This window comes from Lepidochelys olivacea (genome assembly GCF_965140295.1).
Source record: "Lepidochelys olivacea isolate rLepOli2 genome assembly, chromosome: 2".
Taxonomy (NCBI): Eukaryota; Metazoa; Chordata; order Testudines; family Cheloniidae; genus Lepidochelys; species Lepidochelys olivacea.
In genome coordinates, this window is record NC_140412.1 from 40,706,913 (window position 1) to 40,731,577 (window position 24,665).

Genomic DNA, 24,665 nt, shown 5'->3' on the forward strand with positions numbered 1-24,665 from the left:
ATGAGTTCTGAATTCTATTCCAGCAAGTACAGAACAGAATTGTTAACTAAGTATTGAAATCAGAAACTTTATTGTTGGTGCTTCATCACTCAAAGACCTCAACTTTTCATACAGATTCCAAATATTCAGCCCTGCAGTTATCCCCAAAAAACACACCCAAAAGATTTAATTTTAAATTGAACAGATTTGATCTTAAAATAATTAACATACAAATATGAAATGTTAAAACTTTTCAGAACACAAATGTACTGTACTCTAAGGATAGGTCTAAACTGCAATTAATCATCTCTGACTGGCCCATATCAGCTGACTCAGGCTCGCAGTGCTCAGGCTGCAGGACTATAAAAGAGTGCCATGTAGATGTTCGGGCTCGGGCTGAAGCCCAAGCTCTGGAACCCTGCAAGGGAAAAGTAGCCTGACATTCTTACATAAAGGAGAGTGAAGAACCTGCTTTGGGTTTATATAAATATTGTATGTAGTGTTAGTGCTGGCATTTGGCATGGGTTTATGTGTTTTCATGAGCATGACTGATGAGAAATATGTGCATTTGGGGGTCCAGTGTTTTATATATAGCACCAGCTGTAGTTAAGAACACACCTTTCTTCCTAGTGAAGTCAGCCTTAAAGATTTGGGGTATGTCTACACTACAAAATTATGTCAATCTAACTTACCTCAACATGCAGCCACCATAGTTATTAAATCACTTGTGCGCATACCTGGCTCCTTGTGATGGCGGTGCATGTCCTTACCAGGAGCGCTTGTATCGATTATATTGTCCGTGTGGTGCATTGTGGGACAGCTCCTGAAAGCTAGTAACAGTTCACATAAGCAACACAGTGTCTTCACTGTTATTGCATTGACCTAATTACATTGACCATGATTCTATGCCACTTGGGGATGTGGTGTTATGAAATCGGCATAGAGAAGAACTTATGTTGGCAAAAGCCAAATTTCAGAGATGACATTTCAACAGCTAGGTCAGCACAAAGCAACTTACACTGATCTAACCCGGTAGGTTAGACCAGGTCTTGGTTCTAACTGTTACTTCATCTATGAAATGATATCTCTTGATATATAAGTCAGTCTCTCATACCACTGACATTACAGCCTACAGAATTTTAGCTTGAAAATTTGCTGTAGCAGAAGTAAGGTTGGTCATCTGACCCACCCAAAAATAACTGGTTGATTGAATGGCCAAATAACGTAAAAAAAAATTACGTTTATTTTAAAAGCACTAATTTAATAGAACAGTAAAAACAGTAACAAACAAAAAAACACAGACAGTACCCCTTGATGGGCTCCAACAGGCTTAGCCTTAGATCCTTATGCCAAGTTACTAAAAACCAAGTCACTTAACTGAGTTATTTTAACTCAGAAAAATGTAAAACAATGAAATGAAGTTCTAAAAAAAGAAAGTAACTTTTTAAGCAATGTTATTCAAGATTGAAGAGTTAACAAAAGAATAATTTAATTTAACAAAAATAAAACAAACACATAGCAACTATAAAAGAAAGTAATTAATGCACTTACGCTCCATAAGAAGTGCTGTTGTAGCTGTGTTGATCCCAGGATACTAGAAAGAAGTGGGTAAGATAATATCTTTTTTTGGACCAACTTGTGAGACACACAAGCTTTTGAGTTTACACGGAGCTCTTCACCTACCCATCTTGTCTCTCTCATGCTAGGTAGGCAGCCCATCAACCCTTCAAGCAACTTAATGGCTGTGTATCTATTCTCTGTGTGTTGGGGGAGGAGATTTAATGACCTTGAACTTCCTTCTGTGTTAATTCTGCATGTTTGTCTAGTCAGTTCAGCTTAAAGAAAAGGAGTACTTGTGGCACCTTAGAGACTAACCAATTTATTTGAGCATAAGCTTTCGTGAGCTACAGCTCACTTCATCGGAGGCATACTGTGGAAACTGTAGAAGATATTTTTATATACACACAAAGCATGAAAAAATACCTCCTCCCACCCCACTCTCCTGCTGGTAATAGCTTATCTAAAGTGATCACTCTCCTTACAATGTGTATGATAATCAAGTTGGGACATTTCCAGCACAAATCCAGGGTTTAACAAGAACGTCGGAGGGGGCAGGGGGGGTAGGAAAAAACAAGGGGAAATAGGTTACCTTGCATAATGACTTAGCCACTCACAGTCTCTATTCAAGCCTAAGTTAATTGTATCCAGTTTGCAAATTAATTCCAATTCAACAGTTTCTCGCTGGAGTCTGGATTTGAAGGTTTTTTGTTGTAATATCGCAACTTTCATCTCTGTAATCGCGTGACCAGAGAGATTGAAGTGTTCTCCGACTGGTTGATGAATGTCATAATTCTTGACATCTGATTTGTGTCCATTTATTCTTTTACGTAGAGACTGTCCAGTTTGACCAATGTACATGGCAGAGGGGCATTGCTGGCACATGATGGCATATATCACATTGGTGGATGTGCAGGTGAACGAGCCTCTGATAGTGTGGCTGATGTTATTAGGCCCTGTGATGGTGTCCCCTGAATAGATATGTGGGCACAGTTGGCAACGGGCTTTGTTGCAAGGATAAGTTCCTGGGTTAGTGGTTCTGTTGTGTAGTATGTGGTGGCTGGTGTGTATTTGCTTCAGGTTGGGGGGCTGTCTGTAGGTCAAGGACTGGCCTGTCTCCCAAGATTTGTGAGAGTGTTGGGTCAGCCTTCAGGATAGGTTGTAGATCCTTAATAATACGTTGGAGGGGTTTTAGTTGGGGGCTGAAGGTGACAGCTAGTGGCGTTCTGTTATTTTCTTTGTTAGGCCTGTCCTGTAGTAGCTGACTTCTGGGAACTCTTCTGGCTCTATCAATCTGTTTCTTCACTTCTGCAGGTGGGTATTGTAGTTGTAAGAATGCTTGATAGAGATCTTGTAGGTGTTTGTCTCTGTCTGAGGGGTTGGAGCAAATGCGGTTGTATCGCAGAGCTTGGCTGTAGATAATGGATCGTGTGGTTTGGTCAGGGTGAAAGCTGGAGGCATGTAGGTAGGAATAGCGGTCAGTAGGTTTCCGGTATAGGGTGGTGTTTATGTGACCATTGTTTATTAGCACTGTAGTGTCCAGGAAGTGGATCTCCTGTGTGGACTGGACCAGGCTGAGGTTGATGGTGGATGGAAATTGTTGAAATCATGGTGGAATTCCTCAAGGGCTTCTTTTCCATGGGTCCAGATGATGAAGATGTCATCAATATAGCGCAAGTAGAGTAGGGGCGTTAGGGGACGAGAGCTGAGGAAGCGTTGTTCTAAGTCAGCCATAAAAATGTTGGCATACTGTGGGGCCGTGCGGGTACCCATAGCAGTGCCGCTGATCTGAAGGTATACATTGTCCCCAAATGTAAACTAGTTATGGGTAAGGACAAAGTCACAAAGTTCAGCTACCAGGTTAGCCGTGACATTATCGGGGATAGTGTTCTTGACGGCTTGTAGTCCATCTTTGTGTGGAATGTTGGTATAGAGGGCTTTGTTAAACCCTGGATTTGTGCTGGAAATGTCCCAACTTGATTATCATACACATTGTAAGGAGAGTGATCACTTTAGATAAGCTATTACCAGCAGGAGAGTGGGGTGGGAGGAGGTATTTTTTCATGCTTTGTGTTATATAAAAAGATCTTCTACACTTTCCACAGTATGCATCCGATGAAGTGAGCTGTAGCTCATGAAAGCTTATGCTCAAATAAATTGGTTAGTCTCTAAGGTGCCACAAGTACTCTTTTTCTTTTTGCGAATACAGACTAACACAGCTGTTACTCTGAAACCAGTCAGTTCAGCTTGTCAGCTCTTCAGGACAGGGACCATGTCTTTTAATTTGTTTTGTTTTAACATGATTTGTAAACCTCAACACACACTGACAGCCTGGTATACAAATCAAAACACACATACATTTGTTCTAGAAGATTCTAGCCAATCAAGATATTAAACTTTCAATTAGTTAATCTTTTCCCCAAACGGTATTAGCATGTAGTAAAATGAGTGATCAAAACATTTAAGTAGGCTTGCTAACAGATGGCACTATGATGCAATCAAAATGATAGGCCACTGCCTGCCTTACAGCATTCTTGCTGGAATATTTGACCGCATCCAATTAGTAGGTAGTTAATTTATATTATATGACCAGTCAACTGACCCTCTTGCCAACCCTAAGAGGACAGGCGATGATTGGTTGAGTTACCCAGCATTATTGACTCTTAATTTTATCATGACTCTTGCAGTACGCGGGCTTCAAGAAAAACACCGAGCTCCTAGAATCATGTAATTATGAGAGAATCTCAGTTTTCATTTAAAAATAAATAAGTTTCTAGCCCCTATGGCTGCAGAAAAAACCTTGAGAATGTGACCTAAGTGCACCCTAAAGGTTCAAAACCAAAATGGCAAATAAAAAGAACCCCACAATTTCACTTCCCTCCCCCTCCCTCATGTTTTTGCAGGGTTTCAGTTATGATTTTTGAACACTTGGAGTGGCAATACCAGTTACACGTATGAGGTCACAACAGCACTAGTGTGACATAAGCTGTTGATCTGGTTCAGCCTATATAATCATAATTAAATACAATATTCATTAGTAATTTAGCAACATTACTTACATCCCAATTTCATCAAATACAATCTATGCACGTGATTTCGATGAGTTAACTACATCAAATGTTTGAAAAGGATGTTACTCTGTTAAAGTCATTCAGGACCAACAAATCTCAGAGTGCTGTTTAATTTTAACTCAAACAGATTCACATGTAAATTCTCAAAGTTCATTCTGTACTTAAAAAGTAAATGCTGTTACACTGCACTATTCCTACATAACAAAGAGACTGAATCTCTGTTTTAAATGCAAAATTCAACTTTAACTATGGACTCACAATTAGTATCCCCATTATTTTAAGAAGTGTGATTGATTTTCACTCCCCACTAATGTCCATGCCATTTAAACAGTCCTCTCACCCCTTTGTAAAGCAGTGTGAGGAGTAAGTTATCCATGAACCCTCATTTTTCCTCTCCTCTGGCTCCCAAGGGCTCCATGTTCATTCAGGTTCACTCTTTAGCCCATTAAGAAAAGGCGTACTTGTGGCACCTTAGAGACTAACACATTTATTTGAGCATAAGCTTTCACGAGCTACAGCTCACTTCAACGTGTTAGTCTGTATCCACAAAAAGAAAAGGAGTACTTGTGGCACCTTAGAGACTAACACATTTGAGCATAAGCTTTCACGAGCTACAGCTCACTTCAACGTGTTAGTCTGTATCCACAAAAAGAAAAGGAGTACTTGTGGCACCTTAGAGACTAACACATTGAAGTGAGCTGTAGCTCATGAAAGCTTATGCTCAAATGTGTTAGTCTCTAAGGTGCCACAAGTACTCCTTTTCTTTTTGTGGATACAGATTAACACGGCTGCTACTCTGTAGCCTATTAATATCACTCCATGAGTCAAAGGAGAAGTTTTGCTGTAGAGCAATCAAAAGAATTCCCCTCTCTAGCAACAATGCTTCCAGACCTTCATAATATGAGTCAAGTTGTACCTGCTTAAGTGATTACAGGATTAGGGTTTTTGGTTTTTGCCTAGAGCAGTTTTGTAAACTTCAAATAACTTCACCAATACTGGCATCTGTTTTTTTAAAAACAGCATTTGCAATTTAGTTAATTGTCACTGTTAGTATAAAGTTGACATAGCACAAGTTTTCAATTAGATTTACAAAGCCACAACTTGACTTAACTCTTTTTTTTTTAAAATCAAGTGATTTAAATCATGATTTTATATTGCCTTGATTAAAACTGTTCCACCCTGGACTACCAAACCAGTCCTTTACAGCAAACAGGAGGGGGCCAAAAATTTAAGTCAGCGGGATATTTTCCTATTCACTTAAATAGGAAAATTATTTGGTCCTTAGTATTCAAAACACTTCTTGCCTATTTCTGCTTAGATCCTCCAAGACAAGATATTCTCCTACCTTATAACATCTCCTCTCTCTTCAGAATGTACAGTATTCACAACCCTATGGGAACCAGTGAAACATTACATTTAAGACTTTTGACAAAATAATTATATTTTCTAGCATTCAGGAACAAAAGCCTGGGAACGCTGACTGAGAGAAAGGACAGACCTAAATCAGAAGGGTGAAGAGGTTACATAAAGAATATGAATTAAGTTCTAGTGACCACTGATAAAGAACAATGACCTCTAAACTTAAGTTCCAAACAAGAAGGAAATGATTCAGCAGGTAATTAAGAAAAAAGTGTTCAAGACTTCATACCGGGCTTAAAAAGCAGCACAAGAAGATCCAAGAATAGAACAAAAGAAGCAAAGGGGAATGCAAAAAACTGAAAACAAAAGTCTTTGCCCAAATGTTATGGGCTTTACAAACAAAATGAACAGACCGGAAACATGTGTGGCATAAACCAAAGCGCATTTTACAGGAACATGCCTCAGTCCAAAGAATAGGGAAAATTATGCATTTTAAATCAGACATGTTAAGTGTTGATAAAAGGATACTCCTAATCATCTGCTTTTTAAAGTACTACATTACAATTTAACACTATGTAAGTCATTGAAGGTCAGGAGCAAATAAGGAAACCAGATGCACTCGTTCCACCTGCAATTTTACTGTATTATACAAAAGGTAAACAAATTTCAAATACTGCCCTCTGGCATCCACACATTTTCAGCACATTATTAAAGAACCATTTATTTGTCACATGCATTATGTTTAAAGATTTTTTTGTGGGGAGGTGTCAAGGTTCCTTCCTCACTCTGAACTCTAGAGTACAGATGTGTGGACCTGCATGAAAACCCCTTAAGCCTATTTTTACCAGCTTAGGTTAAAACTTCCCCAAGGTACAAACTATTTTACCTTTTGCCCTTGGACTTTATTGCTGCCACCACCAAGTGGCAAATATAATATATAACAGGGAAAGAGCCCACTTGGAAACGTCTTTCCCCCCAAAATCCTCCCCAAACCCCCTTTCCTGGGGAAGGCTTGATAAAAATCCTCACCAATTTGCATAGGTCAACACAGACCCAAACCCTTGGATCTTACAAACAATGAAAAAGCAATCAGGTTCTTAAAAGAAGAATTTTAATTGAAGAAAAAGTAAAAAGAATCCCCTCTGTAAAATCAGGATGGTAAATATTTTACAGGGTAATCAGATTCAAACATAGAGAACCCCTCTAGGCAAAACCTTAACTTACAAAAAGACAAAAAAACAGGAATATACATTCCATTCAGCGCAGCTTATTTTAACAGCCATTTAAACAAAACAGAATCTAACGCATATCTAACTAGATTACTAACTAAATTCTAAGACTCCATTAATTTTCTGTTCCTGGCAAAACAACACAGAGACAGAGAGAACCTTTGTTTCTCCCCCCCTCCAGCTTTGAAAGTATCTTGTCTCCTCATTGGTCATTTTGGTCAGGTGCCAGCGAGGTTATCCTACCTTCTTAACCCTTTACAGGTGAAAGGGTTTTTCCTCTGGCCACGAGGAAAAGGTGTTTACCCTTCCCTTTATATTTATCACAGGAGGCAAGGGAAGAATAGAGACAAAACTGTATCATGGTAAGTGATTAAGGCAAGGAACTCGGGGCTAGTCTACAACAGAAGCACTAAATTGGCGCAGCTGCACCAATGCAGCTGCACTGCTGCCGATGCTCTATGCCGACAGGAGAGAGCTCTCCCGTCAGTATAATAAATCCACCTCCACAAGCAGCCATAACGATGTCAGCAGGAGAAGCTCTCTGACCAACATAGTGCTGTCCACACCATTGCGCGTAGGTCAGTGTAATGTATGTTGTTCAGGGGGCTGTCTTATTCACACGCCTGAGTGAAGTAAGTTATAGCAAAGTACATGGCAGTGTAAACCTGGGCTCAGTGATACCATCCAGAATTTCCTGAAAGACCCAATATATTTAAGAAGACTATTCCTACACTTGCAACATTAAAACAGCAAACAACAGTAGCATCATGGCAGGGCTCCATTCAAAGAAATAAAAGGTTTCACTGTCAGGCATGTGAGTCACAAGAGGCCATTGACAATCTTAATGCAGGGATGCTATCTCAGATGATTAAACTATTTGTTTTATATTGCCTATTAATTATTTATGATTAAGTTAAAGGGAAACTGCTTTCCCACATGCTTAAATTAGCACCCTATCCTTCTCCTCTGTTCTGTTCCTCCATCCTTGGACTCATTTAGCCACAATTCACTATCACTAGCTTCACTCTCCTTTTCGTACTACTTTGAAAGATAGACCTTCAAATCCATGCTCTTCATATAAAACCATTTCATGGAGGAAAACATTTAGTTCTAGAGAGGATGGATAGCATACCCATTCACTCATATATTTTCTTCAAGAATAATCTCCTAAAGTTAGGTTATTGCAGAGCCACTACATATTCAAAAAAACAACTTTCCAGTGACCCAGGCTGTAGCACAGAAGTCCCCAAACTGTGGGGTGCCTCCCACCCCCAGGAGGGCACAGAGGAACATTCAGGGGGGAAGGGGGGGCACAGCTGGGGCCTGGGCCAGCCCCCATGGAGAGTGGAGAGGGAGTGCCAACTAGCTCTGCTCCTGGCCCCAACTGCTGGTCCTGGTTGCTGGCCCCACCCCCACCTGTAGCCCCAGCATCACTCCCCTTGCGCCGGTCTGTGTACACACACACACACACGCACGGAGCTGGCCAGCTCTGAAGAAGGGGGCGCAGACAGGGGTAAGAGGAGGCACAAAGGTAAAAAGTTTGGGGACCACTGCTGTAGTACAACTCTTCTGATACTCAATGGGCCCAGCCAGATAGTTGGTGACTAAACATGCCTACCCCTTACATATACTTTATATGTGTTAGTCCTTTGAATGAGAAGTGCATTATCACACAGCCATAACTGAGCTCATCAGTTAAACATAAGAATATAAGAGCAGCCATACAAGGTCAGACCAAAGGTCCATCTAGCCAATCTAGTATCCATCTAGTATCCTGTCTTCCAACAGTGGCCAATGCCAGGTGCCCCAGAGGGTAGGAACAGAACAGGTAATCATCAAGAGATGCATTCCTTGTCATCCATTCCCAGCTTCTGGAGAACAGAGGCTAGGGACAAAAGCCAAAATGCATAACCATAAGCTTTCCATGTTTCCTCTTGAATCACATAGGTAATACGTAGTTCAAAACTCACTAAAAGATCAATAAAAAGAACAGGAGTACTTGTGGCACCTTAGAGACTAACCAATTTATTTGAGCATAAGCTTTCGTGGGCTACAGCTCACTTCATCATACTCCTGTTCTTTTTGCTGATACAGACTAACATGGCTGCTACTCTAAAAGGTCAATGGAAACAAGAGACTAGAGATTTAAAAAGAACCATAATGACCCTTAATAAATGTTTGTTACAGAGGAGTTTTAATATAGGCAGTTAAAAAGGAAAAAAAATCTGAATTTGTCAGAAGTTGGAGTTGGTATGGAAACAGCACAAAAGCAGATGAATATAGAACTAATATCCAAGCATCAGTTCTCAAGAAACAACTTGTCCAACAGGCTGATACAGTAACAACATGATAAAATTAATGCAAATTAAGATTATATGCTTCCAAAGGTGCTCAAGGCACTACAACCAGACACTGTGAGGTCTCCAGAAGAACTGCCTTGGAGAAGTACAACCATTAAGTTAATTCTGTCTTTACCTCTGGCAAGAAAGAAATTGGAGATGAATAGCCCTGCAGCTGTAGAGACAGCATATGACTCTGGAAAGATCATATAGATGTTAGCCATGGGATTAACTCTAGACAGACTGCCATAAATTCTATTACCTATAGCAATGACAGGCCAAAAGCACTTCCTTTGAATTAAGACTGAAATCTAGTCCTGAAGCTCTGCTACTCTGATATCTGATAATAGCCCTTTCCCTGCGATATGCTTAAGGATTCCCCTAGATCAGTGGTTCTCAAAGCCGGTCTGCCACTTGTTCAGGGAAAGCCCTCTGGTAGGCCGGGCTGGTTTGTTTACCTGCCATATCCGCAGGTTTGGCCGATCGCCGCTCCCACTGGCCGCGGTTCATGGCTCCAGGCCAATGGGGGCTGCAGAAAGAGGCGCGGACTGAGGGACATGCTGGCCGCCCTTACCGCAGCCCCCATTGGCCTGGAGCAGCGAACCGCGGCCAGTGGGAGCCGCAATCAGCCAAACCTGCGGACGTGGCAGGTAAACAAACCGGCCCAGCCCACCAGGGGGCTTTCCCTGAACAAGCAGCGAACCGGCTTTGAGAACCACTGCCCTAGATAATCCAGCTCCTGGAACTAAATTAAGGGATTGTCTACACAGGGATTGTTATTATGTATTATTTGTATTACTGTAGTGTATAGGAGCCTAGTCACAAACCAGAATCCCACTGTGCTAGATACTGTACATCCACAGAACAAAAAGGTAGACTCTGGTACAGGGACTACAATCTAAATATAAAACAAGAGACAACAGATGAGTGCAGAGGGATGGGAAAGTATGTGCGTTCACGTTGCTTTGTTATGCCCGTTTTATGATACTTTCCTTGTTAACCTTTACATATGCACACCTATCCACTTTTTCAAGTTAACCACGCAGCATAGTGAGCAGACATCCCATGGTGCAATATTCCACCTCTCAGCTTTATATTCTGGGATTTTTCTTGGGATATACTGTGAGATGCTGTCAAGGCTGAATCCCCACCCTGTCACTTCGAGTACAGGAAGTGAGGGCCCGCAAGGATTTTAAAAATTAATACTTACCACTCCAGGCTTGTATTACATTCCCAAGGTTACAGCTTTTCTCTGACCTTGGCTTGGTAAACGCTGCCACCACCCAAATGCAAAAAAATCCCTTTAAACCCATGAAGGAGTACTTGGGAATTCCTCCCTGTGGGGTACCCTCAAGTCCTTTCACCCCCCCTCCGGGGAAGAGCTGAAAAAAAAAAACAAAGGAAATTAGCTGTGGCTACCAGCTAATCAAACAACATGCACAAACCTCTCAGGACACCAACAATCCAATCCTGTTCTTAAAAAAGGTAAATTTTATTAAAAAGAAAATTACATCTGGAACTTAGGCTTTTTGCTAGACCTTAAAACAATCAATTACAAAAATTAAGCACCCAAAATAGCTTTCTTGGGGGTTCAGCTTAAAGGTTACAAGCAAACAAAAGCATCAGGGGCTAGCACAGAGGAGATCCACATGCCAAAATAAGATAAACCTGATAGTGTCTAACTAAACATTCCCTATCCAAATTATTTCTTCTAGGTATGGAAAATACTTTTTCATACCTGGCTCAAACCTTACACAGCATTTCTGCTTATAGCTTTGCTTCCCCGTGTCCCTGCAGCCCAGAAAACAAAGGGAAAGTTTCTTTCCCCATTTTAAAAAGTTCTAGCCTTCCCATTGGCTCTTTTGGTCTGGTGCCCACTTTTTTTTTTTTTTCCCTTTACCTGGGGGACTTTTTAACCCTTTACACATAAAGCAAGTCAAGAACAGCTACCAAGAGGGATTTTACAGCTAACTGGCTTACTGGGTGTCCATCAAAGGGAGCTATCCCCCGACTTTATCACAGATGCCTACCAGAACTACAAGAATTCTGGGATGTAGGGTCACACTAACAAATGCCCCTGATTCCTTGGGAACCCATAAATTCATCTGTATTTTGCCAGCACCAATTCAATTTTCAAACTGCTTTCAGACAGCATGGAATACATACTGCTGAACACCGTGATCATCACAATAATTAGTACAAACAGGATGTGCACATTTATTGCAGTTGTTCAGCTGACTGCATTTAACTCAGCAGCTTCAAATGCAATGGTGATAAGGACTACAGGTAAGAGGAGCAGAAGGATGAAATCAAGCAATTACTTCTGCATACATATACCTGGAGGGGCTTTACTCAGTGGAGCGTCACTTCTGAAAGTAATCAACTAGCACTGACTGGTCGGATAGGATAGTGACACAGAACTGGGATGACCAGCAGTGGAAGCAGAACTTCAGGATGCAGAAGACTACCTACAGTGCTAATAAACAATGGTCACATAAACACCACCCTATACCGGAAATCTACTGACCGCTATTCCTACCTACATGCCTCCAGCTTTCACCCTGACCACACCACACGATCCATTGTCTACAGCCAAGCTCTGCGATACAACCGCATTTGCTCCAACCCCTCAGACAGAGACAAACACCTACAAGATCTCTGTCAAGCTTTCTTACAACTACAATACCCACCTGCAGAAGTGAAGAAACAGATTGATAGAGCCAGAAGACTTCCCAGAAGTTACCTACTACAGGACAGGCCTAACAAAGAAAATAACAGAACGCCACTAGCTGTCACCTTCAGCCCCCAACTAAAACCCCTCCAACGTATTATTAAGGATCTACAACCTATCCTGAAGGCTGACCCAACACTCTCACAAATCTTGGGAGACAGGCCAGTCCTTGACCTACAGACAGCCCCCCAACCTGAAGCAAATACTCACCAACAACCACATACCACACAACAGAACCACTAACCCAGGAACTTATCCTTGCAACAAAGCCCGTTGCCAGCTGTGTCCACATATCTATTCAGGGGACACCATCACAGGGCCTAATAACATCAGCCACACTATCAGAGGCTCGTTCACCTGCACATCCACCAATGTGATATATGCCATCATGTGCCAGCAATGCCCCTCTGCCATTTACATTGGTCAAACTGGACAGTCTCTACGTAAAAGAATAAATGGACACAAATCAGATGTCAAGAATTATAACATTCATAAACCAGTCGGAGAACACTTCAATCTCTCTGGTCACGCAATCACAGACATGAAGGTCGCTATCTTAAAACAAAAAAACTTCAAATCCAGACTCCAGCGAGAAACTGCTGAATTGGAATTCATTTGCAAATTGGATACTATTAATTTAGGCTTAAATAGAGACTGGGAGTGGCTAAGTCATTATGCAAGGTAGCCTATTTCCCCTTGTTTTTTCCTACCCCCCCCCCAGACGTTCTGGTTAAACTTGGAGAGTGGTCAGTTTGGATGAGCTATTGCCAGCAGGACAGTGTGAGTGTGTGTGTGTATGTGTGTGTGTATGTGTGTGTGTGTGTGTGTGTGTGTGTGTGTATGTGTGTGTGTGTCCGTCCCCCTCGGGAAAAGGGGGGGGTGAGAAAGCCTGGATTTGTGCTGGACATGGCCCACCTTGATTATCATGCACATTGTGTAGAGAGTTGTCACTTTGGATGGGCTATTACCAGCAGGAGAGTGAGTTTGTGTGTGGGGGGGTGGAGGGTGAGAAAACCTGGATTTGTGCTGGAAATGGCCCAACTTGATGATCACTTTAGATAAGTGATTACCAGCAGGACAGTGGGGTGGGAGGAGGTATTGTTTTATGATCTCTGTGTGTATATAAAGTCTGCTGCAGTTTCCACGGTATGCATCCGATGAAGTGAGCTGTAGCTCACGAAAGCTCATGCTCAAATAAATTGGTTAGTCTCTAAGGTGCCACAAGTACTCCTTTTCTTTTTGCGAATACAGACTAACACGGCTGTTACTCTGAAACCAGAACTACAACAGCACACCAACATGAGAGTTCCCCTCAGCAGAGAGAAATGTGTGGCCATTACCATCTGGAAACTCACCACTCAAGGGTTGTCAATCAGTAGTTTACTAGTTTGGTATAGGTAGATCAACTGATGAGGCTATTGTTATGGAGATTTGCAGAGCTATGAGGAGGGTGCTGCTGTGTTATGTTGCAAACTTGGCAATGAACACGTTACTGATAGCTTTGCACTGATGGGGCTCCCAAACTGCATATGCATTACTTATGTGACCCAGATACCTTCCGTTTGCCTCCCACACCAAGCCAATGTCTTTATCATCTACAAGAAGGGATATTTCCCCATGGTGCTGCAAGGCCTGGTAGAGCACGGTGGAAGGTTCACTGATACTCACATGGGACAGTCTGAAAAGGACCATGATGCCAGGATCTTTAGAAATTTAGGCATGTTTGTTGCAAAGATCAGGGAAACTTTTGCTCCTCAGACCACTTTGGACATTAACAGTTATGATGGCTTCCCTTGTTTAAAAAGCTGGATGCTTGAACAGGGAGAGCTCTCCTCCACAGCAGCTTCAGTATGGCTGTTTGAATGATGTACTTTTAATCGCCCAATCTGTCACATCATACAGTTATTGCTTCCCCTGAAGAATTTCCTCCTGGTGAGACCCCATGCAATACAAAAAGTCAAGGATGCCTTCTGTGGTGTCTTAGGTGCTTGGGAGTCTCATGTGCTTTGTGGAAAACCGCCCATCTCTCCATTTTTGGGTTAGGTGGTGACATTGCTTGCAAAAAAATCCAGTCCAGTTGCTCACAGTATGGGCAGATAGTAGAAGCATTACCAGAGGTCCTGTTCTTGTCCCTTATCTTCAGCTACTTCTGTCACACCTCCTTTGCTTTGACTTGGCACTGGGAACAAGTCTGGGAGTGCCCACTGCTGTCATTTGCTATAACAATGTCTTGTAGACGTTTGCATTCCAGTGACTTCTCCACATGGGACTGGACATGCAGCTGTACAAAGAGGACAATCAAGTCCAGGAACACTGCAGGTGTCCACATGGAAGCACAAGGGGCATGGCTGCTATAATGGTCTTATGACTCATTGCCTGAACTCACAATTACCTTGTATCAAAAAGGGGCACACATGGCTGCATGCCAGCATTTAAACAGAGAGGTGGCATCCAGTCTAAATTAAACTGGAGCAGTGGAGGGCACACAGATTCGAAGACAGGCTGACTGAACTGTGAAGCAATACAGTCTGGGATAGCAGTGGGAGAACTGTCAGAAGCAAAGTAGTTAGGAATACATCATATGAATCATAAGCTAACAAACTCACTGTAAAGTACAGTCACTCCAATTCCAAACAGGATTAATTACTGCGACCTTACACCCCAAATAATTCACTTTTCAAAAAGCTTGTGCACGGACACAAGGCACTTTAATGAGAACCTGGGAGTCTGAGTTCAAGGAACTCTGGCAGCCAGCCCAGATGGTTTGGACTTCTGCCTGGAGGGCAGCTCTCTAACTTTTTAAATTTTACATTCATACACAAAGATTAACACTTATTATAATCAGATTTGTAAACTGAATATTTTAATTTTAAAATAGGCTATACACTAAAAGAAAGGGGTTTGGTTTTTTTTAAACAGACAGGGTGTATGGCCAGTTCAAGGTGTATGGCCAGTTTTCATAAATGAGAGTGTGTATGGGCAGAGGCAAGGTTTCTCAGCTCAATTGATTGCACATAGTGTGCTGCATAGAGCATTCCACTTCTGTCTAGCAAATAATTACCTATGATGGAATTTGTTTGGGTTTTTTTGTTTGTTTTTTAAACAAGAGAGGAAATTCCATACAACAAAAACATTAAAACTTGAGATTGCTAAGTGATTCTTCTTCAAAGTCAAGAAATGACAGTTAAGGTTGTGTAAACAAATGTAAACTTCCTTGTGAATATGTATTACAGTCTTTAATTTTACATGATTAAACACTGTTTCATATTTAATGCAGGGCCCTATTGCTGTTTATGTACACTACTAAGTGGGTCCCTTTAAGCCCAATAACTGAAACTGGCATTCCATCATTTATAGGTAATTTTCTAACAACAGTTTCCAGCATCACCTCTGATCATGATCAGCACAACTTCAGCTTATCCAGGAAGTAATCACCACAAGTAAATTCCTCCCAAGTTTCCCTTATTTTAGACCCACATTTATTTGGGTCTTACACCTTATGTAACTGGCTTACCTGAGTATTATTGTAACTTGACATCAGAAACACTGATGTTTAGGCCACACAACTGTGAAAGACAACCACGATGACCCATACACCTCCATGGAGTTCCACTGACTCAACAAGTTGTCATACATGCAATAAGGGTGTTGTAAAAGAATGGACCCCTGAGTTCTACTGCAACTACCACTGCGGTATTGTAGAAACTGTAATCAAGGCATATTCTGCCTTCATGTTCAACTGCACATCTTACAAATGCTCACTCAAAAACTCCCTCTCCAGGGAGAACATATTTAGCAACCTATTTTCTAGCTAGTAAATTGTCATGCTTACTTACTCAAGGCTCTCATTCACCTGCGGGAGGAAAAAAGGGTCATGGATCCACATGATCAGTACTATGCCTCAGCTTTTAAACAGTCCCTTACTGTGCCAGACCTCCTTAAGGATAGGCCACATGGTCTCAACACCTCTGATACCAAGCCCTGGGCCTACACTAGGGGGTGGGTCGATCTAAGATACGCAACTTCAGCTATGTGAATAGCATAGCTGAAGGTGCGTATCTTAGGTCGACTTACCTGGCCGTGAGGATGGCAGCGAGTCGACCGCTGCTGCTCCCCTGTCAACTCCGCTCAGCCTCTCATAAGCTGGAGTTCCAGAGTCGACGGGGAGCGCATTTGGGGATCAATTTATCGCGTCTAGATGAGACGCAATAAATCGATCCCCGATAGATCGATCACTACCCACCAATCTGGTGGGTAGTGAAGACCTGCCCTGAGTCTCTGGGCTCCAGCACTGCTGCTTCTAACCATGAGCTCCGCCCAGCAAGTCCAACCAAGATAGATTTCTGTTCAGAGACTTTCAACCTCTTCAGGAATTAATGCACCCCAGCAAGTATTTGAAGAGACACCAGGCACACTTTTCAAAACTGTAGGACTTACTAGTCAACTGGAATACAGCATTGGGAAGTCTTTAGATTAGCACAGAGAAACAGAGGTTAAGATATAGTCTATACTGGCTAAAGCCAAGGTTTCCTTGAGCCATACTGCTCTAGAAACCATCTTGGTTTCCTTTCTCTCTGTTTCTGTCCCTTTGCCTGTCAGCCTCAGGTCAGAACTTCCTCTGTCTCTCAAAAAGCCAGCTCTGATCCTAGCCTCCTTTCACCTCCCATTCTACTGTCATCCTCTTAAAGGACCACTGCTGAGTCATTAGGTGTCAACTGTGCAATCACTAGATTTCCCATTGTCTTTCCAGATCCTCCACTGGTGTGAGTTTCAGCCAGTCCTTAACAATCCATTCATACCACCCCAGACAGTTATATGACCCAAACAACCTCATATCTCCCGCTTTGCCGCAGGAGCATTTTAACCCATCTAAACCCCTGGATAGCAATCCCTACTCAAGTCAGTCACAGGAAATTCCCACTTCATCACAGAAAGCATAACTGAGCAAAAACAAACTGGGAAGCACAAAAGTGGGAGAGGCAGTTTCTCCATGAACCCCTAATCCCCAAGCATTTACAGAAGTACCTCTGCTGCTACTCTGTGGGCTTACAGTATGTGTGGGTGAAACACATCACTGTATACCACATTAGAACATAAAAACAGACATACTGTTTTTCTGCTCAGACCAATGATCCATCTAGCCTAGTATCCTGTCTTCTGACAGTGGTCAATACCAGATGCTTCAGAGGGAATAAACATTCTCCTCTTCTAAAAAGGTAATCACCATCATAGAAGTTCAGCAGAAGTTAAAGCTGCTAGAATCAGCCTTATCTTCCACTCTATGCCTTCACCCCACTTGGGAAAGAGATATTGCCAAAGCATGGACAAAGGAACCAGCAGCACCACAACTCCTAAAGAGTTGCAGGTGTATGATCCCCATGGTGATGCATCTTTGGAAGCACTGCAAAGGGCCTGGCACCCAAGATCAGAACTTCCTTTCCATGGATACCCATAGGATCATCATGTTTAAGACCATGCCCCACTACCTCCTTTGCAAACCCAAGCCAACATTCATCAGAAACCCAGCTAACTTCACCCCTCCTCCACAGATTTCACCACAGCTTTTCATGGTTGTAAGTTAGAGTCAATGACTGCACCCACTTTGCTCAGACAAACTGCTCAGGACTCCAACAGACATTTTGCCTGAGGAAGGAAGTGCAGGATTAAGCTCATAACTTTTGAGAACTAACACGGGACAGGATACAATGTTTTCTTATTATTTTACTGATTTGAAGTTCTTTGATGCAATTGTTTTAGTTGATAGTTAATTCAAAATAAAAAAAAATAGTAAACATTTATTCCATCATCACGGTGTTTTGAGAAGACATTTTACCTATTACAATGTGTGTGCATTTTAACAGTTTCTAACAAGCAAATATTTTGATGATAAAAGTCTTAGTCTTAACCATTCAACCTACAATTACATAGTACAAATTAAAATAGCCTAAAAATACTTAAATTTGACATGGAAGTCAGTAGATATTTTCATTTTTCTTAACACTTAATTTCTAATAGAAGTACTTTTTCATGAAATAAAATCAAACTCACAGCTTCTTAAAAATATACCCATAGAAAACAACAAAATGTTTTCATTTGCATTCTTATTACTCAAAGATAAACACTATCATTGGCACAGACCCAAATGTTACTCTCCAGGGTGTACATACCACTGAATAATTTGTTCAAACGTCAGTTGTAATTTTCAAAAATCCTTTCTTGCCTCTGAATCTTAAACATCTGTAACAAATACTTGTTTTGAGAGTGCTTTACATTCATGACATCTGACCTTCTGCTGTATGCACCACAAAATTTAAGTTTCAAATACCATGCAAGCAGGAAATCGGATCATACCAGCAGTAGCCATCTGCATGGTCCAATATCAAATATTAGTTCTTGGTTGCACAAAGTCATGTGTTACAAATCTTTTTCCGCAGCTTCTACAATTAATTGTAATTTGCTGCTTCTAAAATGTGTTTCTTATGGGACATCTGGCTTTGAAACCTCTACCTTACCATTCAAAAAATACTTAGTGTCTGGATGTTGTTTTTATATATACGTAAAATATATAGCTATATATATGAAAGAGACAGAAAGAGAGAGAGAGAGCACTGCATGGGTGGCATAACTAGGACCAGGTTTTCCAAAACAAAACAAAAATCTCTAATTCCAGAAATAGATTGACTTTCATTACAGAACATTCATCACCTAAATGTAATGCAGAAATGTTCTCCAATGTAATTACTTTCAGATATCGAACTATTGGTATCAAATATTAACCGTTCATTAAGCAAATTGTGGAAGTTCCACAGAAGATGTGTAAATCATATGTTTATTTCCCAGGACTCTAAATTAATATAATTGGAGTATCTATTGAAATGAAATAAATGTTTAGACAAAGAAAGAAAGCTAGAACGTGCTTTAGTGTTGAAGTGTTCCAACATATTTGTTGATTGACAATGAATGCTGAAGTATGGCAAGATGCTACTGCATATTTCACAAAGCACTGTACTTTTTTTTAAACTCATATACGCAAAATATAATAATATCCAGTTGCTCGTATGATACCAGATTTCATTGTGGTGGAATGAAAATTTTACAGACACGAAATGTTGTTTTGCGTCTGTCACAAACAACTAAATAAAAAGCTTTTAAAAGACACTAAAAAATGAATTCCAAGAAGACTTTATATTTTAAGCCAATAACTTATTACATCAAAACAGAAAAGATAGCTATACTGAAATAATATGAACTTTAATAAAGCATTCCTATAGTAATAACTCATCTCTTGAAGAGACAGCCTAGTGATGCTCTATATAACTTAATCCAGCAGTAGGACATAACTTCTTGGGTGGTAAAAGTTGGAAGCACTTAGGATGCTATGTTGCTCTTGAGATTCATTTGCTACCTAGTCATAGGAAAATTTTGGCAGAGATTCATTAACCTGCTTTTACACCTGCAGGAACAACACTACAGCAAATAAAGTGAAAGAAAAAGGAAAATCTGAATAGAAAGCATTGCAGTCCTTGTGTATTAACCATGATTACTGCTTCTGTGCAGACAAAGACTTTTGGCCAGACATGACAGACAAAAAGACATTAGCATTCCTGTAATACAACATTAACTACTTTATCAATTTTTTTTAAAAAAACCCTCAATTTTAACAATTATATTTTATATAAACTCATCACAGGCTTCCTACCTGGACTCCATCCTTCAGTTTCAAGATGCACTCCATTGTATTGATAGTGATGACAACTGGTTCTGAGCCTAGTTTTGTCCATGGTACATGGATTCGTAATTCATGAATATGTCCACTTAAAAAACTAAACGGTAGTTTCAGCTCCTAAAAAACACGAATTAACCAATTAGATATTCAAACTTAATTAAAAACAAAATCACAACTGTCAAGGACACATTTGCTACTTTACAAAAAAAACAACGAGAATAGAATCTTAAGAGCCACTTCGTGCCTGCGCCCTCCCCACAAAAAAACCCTCAAGAGTTCTTTTTTTCCACTGTCAGTTATGTATGGCATAATTCTTGACACTTTAGTTAATAATTGGTCACATGCATTTACTCACACACATTTATTGTGCTTATGTGTTGAAAGAAAACATCTGGATTCTACTATGTCCCTGATAATTAAAGAAGGTTTAAAACACAGTCTCTCTTATATGCAGCTACAGTGAAATGCATCACTACTCTAGAAACATAACTAGAGCATACTCACAACAATTAACAATGAAAGTTAATTATATTCATACGCATGCTGTATTATTTCTATAGTGCCTGTGGAGTGCATGGAGAGTTACAGATTTATATTAAAAAATGCATAGCGGTGAAAAGAGGTTTTTACTCCTAAAACCTTTTAGTACTTCATTGGGAGTTGCAAGTGCTCTGTACCTATTAGGAACAGGCTCAAATCACATGGAAGACAGCAAGAAATGATAAACACAAAGATGGAGCAGGTACTTAAAGAATGAGGGCTATGATTTTATTACATATGTAACTTGTTGGTTCCTTTTTATCTATAAAGTTGAGTTTGTACTCTTTTCCTCCAGTGTTAACATAATATTTGAAGTTAAGGGAACAAGTCAAACAAGAGGAAAGGAGATCAACATGGGAAGACTAATCGAATCAGGCTACACTCCACACAGCAAAGATTTACTTTGTGGTTTATTTGACACACGGATGAGAGTTTCTGTACACACTGTATATAAAACAAATCTTTTGAACATGGTCAGGTTGAAATACATTCAGGGTTTTTTTTTAAACTATAAGAATTTCTTCCACTATAACCTATGTACAAGACTTCAATTAATTTTAATTATGTAAAAATTTTGAAGAGTCTCCATTATTCCATTCAAAATCATTTGGGACAAGGAAAAGACTGACATCCAAAGTTTCTTAAAGGACCACGTTTTAATTAACTTTAACTCCAAACAAAGATCTAATTGTAATTCTCAGAAAATTCATTCTGTACTCAAAATGTTGTAGGTCATTTTGCTGCCTATAACAAATGGAGTCAATCACATTACATCAGCTTTCCAACAGCCCAAACAAGCAGGGAAGAATAAGAAGCACTAAGCTCTCCAACAGCCTGATAAAATAAAAAATGTACAACATACAGGTGAGGCTTTCACAAAGGAAAATAGCAGGCCAGTACGAGCTGCAATTTAATTGAGTTGTAGAAATAAGCTAGCCTTCTTGTTTCTCAAATATTTAATTTCTATGCCAATCATCAGTATAGCAATGTTTATTTAGACACTGATTTGCCTTCACATGTGGGAATTCTAAGTTTACTTTAAAAGACATTCTGAAAGAGCTTTTTTCCACTATTTACCAGATGGATTTAACTCAAAGTCCCATTTGTGTCCAAAGCTTCCTACAAGATATGAAAAATCCTTTGAATGAAGGAAAAAAAAAAAGAAAAACACACTTCTGAAAGCAGGAAGTGGAGCAAAACACTGAGAGATAGATTGCCTATATACTTAGAAGGTAAGTTAACCTTCCTGTGTCAAAGGAATGTTGATTCAAATGTTGTCTGACATTATCCTAATTGGACAAATAATTGTCTCTGCAGTGATATAATGCAAACCCTTTGTTGTGGTACTTAAGAATGATAATTGAGGCAACACAGAACAAGTGTGCACGCCACATTTAGTAATTTAACAAACAAACATACCAGAGGCCTTATTTTTATTCCCCTTCCATTCTCATGAAATCTTTTCCCATTAAACTAAGTACTACATGGAATGTTGAATAATATTTCTTGTAACTATACTAGATTACATTTGCTTAATACTTAACACTTACATAATGTTTTACATGTTTGAAGTAGTATACAAACATTAGAAGATATATGCTGTAGCTCAAACAATATACAGGTTCAATGCAGAAATTGTTGGGTTAGATTCTTTGGCTTGTGTTATGCAGGAGGCCAGACTAGATGATTTTAGTTCTCTCTTCTAGCCTTAAAAATCTATGAACCCTCAATATCCCTGTGGGACAGGTAGGTAAGTTAAGTATTATTACCTCTACTTCCATATTAATATCAAAACTTGTCTTCCTCACATTCAGGATTCTGCTCTATAAATAATATATTACAGTGATGCCTCACAATAATAATAAAGGCATTTTGTGTTTGCAGTTCCCAGATTAGGTTAAACTAATTTTTAAAGACAGGTTTTTTTCATATTTTCCCTTCATGGTACTGCTACAAGGTAGAGTTAAGGTTCTTTGGGTGCTTTAACCGTGCATTTCTGTACATATTTCGATTTCTCTTAAGGGTAACCTTAACCAGATCTAAATATTAATGGTAGCTTCAGTACAAGTGATCATGACTTGATCAGATTTCTGATATGCAAACAGAATAAAGTTCAGACCAGTAATTATACACACACACACACACACACAGAGTCCAGACTGTAAACTATCTAGTTTGTCCCAATGCAGCCTTCGCAGATGCTCCGTGCCACCCACCACAGCAGCAGCTTCCCTTCCCTGACCAGCGCACCGTCTACCTCTGCAACCGTACCCCTTCCAGTGGCACAGAGGAAGACCGGGGACTACTTTACCTCCCACACACACACAGAGCCCGCAGCCCCTGCCCCGCCCCCAGCCTAAATGCAGTCCTGCTGCCCAGCTGGCCACCCCCCACGAAGCTCCCAGGGCCTGCTGGGGCTGCTCCCAGCTGCTGCGGCCTGGGGCAGGAGAACCCATTCGACACCCACACATAGCGGGTTAACGGTTAGGGTGGGTTAACAGTAAGATCAATACTTACCGGTTAACCGGTTAATATTTTACATCCCTACTTTCAATACTTCTAATGATTTGAAGATATACAACAACTTCAAAACATTATTTTATTTTACTTTTAAGGGCAGATTCACCAATACACCAGAGAAGCACAAAGCAGTCAGAATATATTGTTAAGTGAGATTTACTGCTGCTTTGCATTGCCAAAGCAGCGTAAAACTATCAAACTGTAAGGTGAATATGTTCCTTACTTTGCAATTGACTTATTAATTTATAAAGCTGTCTTGGTGAGACCAGCAATATGAGAAAAAGGTAGAAGCTGTTCAGCCCCAAAGTCCCATTGGTTGTATGCAATTAGAGATCTCTCTGCATTTCTGCTTCAGTTCCCCGGCAGTGCTACCTTGAGCACAGCTGAGAGTCCTTTAAGCACAATCATAATGCAGCCACAGAACCTTTAAACAGCAGTGTAACTAGATCAAATAATCTATAAAGGACAGTCTTTTTGTTCTGTGTTTATACAGTGCCTAGCATAATGGGGTCCTGGTCTACGAGTAGGACTCCTAGATTCAATGGTAAGAAAAATACAGTAATACCACCACCGGAGAGAATGCCGGACATGTATTCTGTCTCCCTCACACTACTGACTCATTCAACCAATAGCAACGTTGCATGCAAGACAGCTGTAAAAGGAAAGATTATGATTTGTTGAGTTTCTTCTGATACCACAATGCCCACCCCCCTTAAAAGTTGCCTGAGCTAGTGATTTCTATAGTAATACAAAATAGTTAATAACTTAATTTAAATATAATTTTTTCCACTATAATCTATGTACAAGATTTCAATTAATTTTAATTATATAAACATTTTGAAGAGTCTCCATTATTCCATTCAAAATCATTTGGGACAAGGAAGAGGCTAACATCCAAAGTTTCTTAAAGGACCACATTTTAATTAACTTTAAACTCCAAACAAAGATCTACTTGTAAATTCTCAGAAAATTCATTCTGTATTCAAAAAGTGAGTGCTGTCATTTTTATGAGGATGCATGTATTTTTCATACATAAAGATGCTGAATCTTTCCTTTAAGTGAAAAATGGAACTCAGGTTTAACTACACAGTTGCAACCAGTGCCTGCATAACAAAGAAAAAAAAAATACACATGCTCTTGAGGTAAATTGAACTGAAGTTAAATTTCATTTATATGCACTTATTAGCATTATTTATATAAAATTCTGCAAATTATTTTTTAAAAAACCTTAAGTTAACAGGAGGGTGGCCTGATAGCCCAGGAGACTGAAACACTCTTTGGGCTTGATCTAAGCCTTCCTGGATGTCAATGAGAATCTTTCAATTGAGTTTAGTGAATACTGGCTCCAACTTGGCATCAACAGTATAGATTCAGCACATTTCCTCATGTTGCTTTTGCAGTGTACCCCCATCCCAGCTTGGAGCGCCTTCCTCTAGAACTGTGGTTCTCAAACTTTTTTTTTCACGGACCACTTGAAAATTGCTGAAAGTCTTGATGGACCAAATATTAAACTCAATACTTACATGAACTTTACACATCATAGTAGCTGAGCACTTTGCAGACAAACAATAATTAATGTGTCCTCACAACATTCCTTCTTACTATGATTATCCC

General features: G+C 40.2%; 1 protein-coding gene across 1 annotated transcript in view; it reads right to left on the reverse strand.

Moving 5' to 3' along the window:
* The window catches only part of VPS13B (vacuolar protein sorting 13 homolog B), a 928,263-nt gene that overhangs the window by 897,641 nt on the left and 5,957 nt on the right, over positions 1-24,665 (reverse strand). The window contains exon 3 of the mRNA XM_084621078.1: positions 19,965-20,108. Coding sequence (XP_084477204.1) covers positions 19,965-20,108 — 144 coding nt within the window. The remainder of the gene's footprint in view (positions 1-19,964; positions 20,109-24,665) is intronic.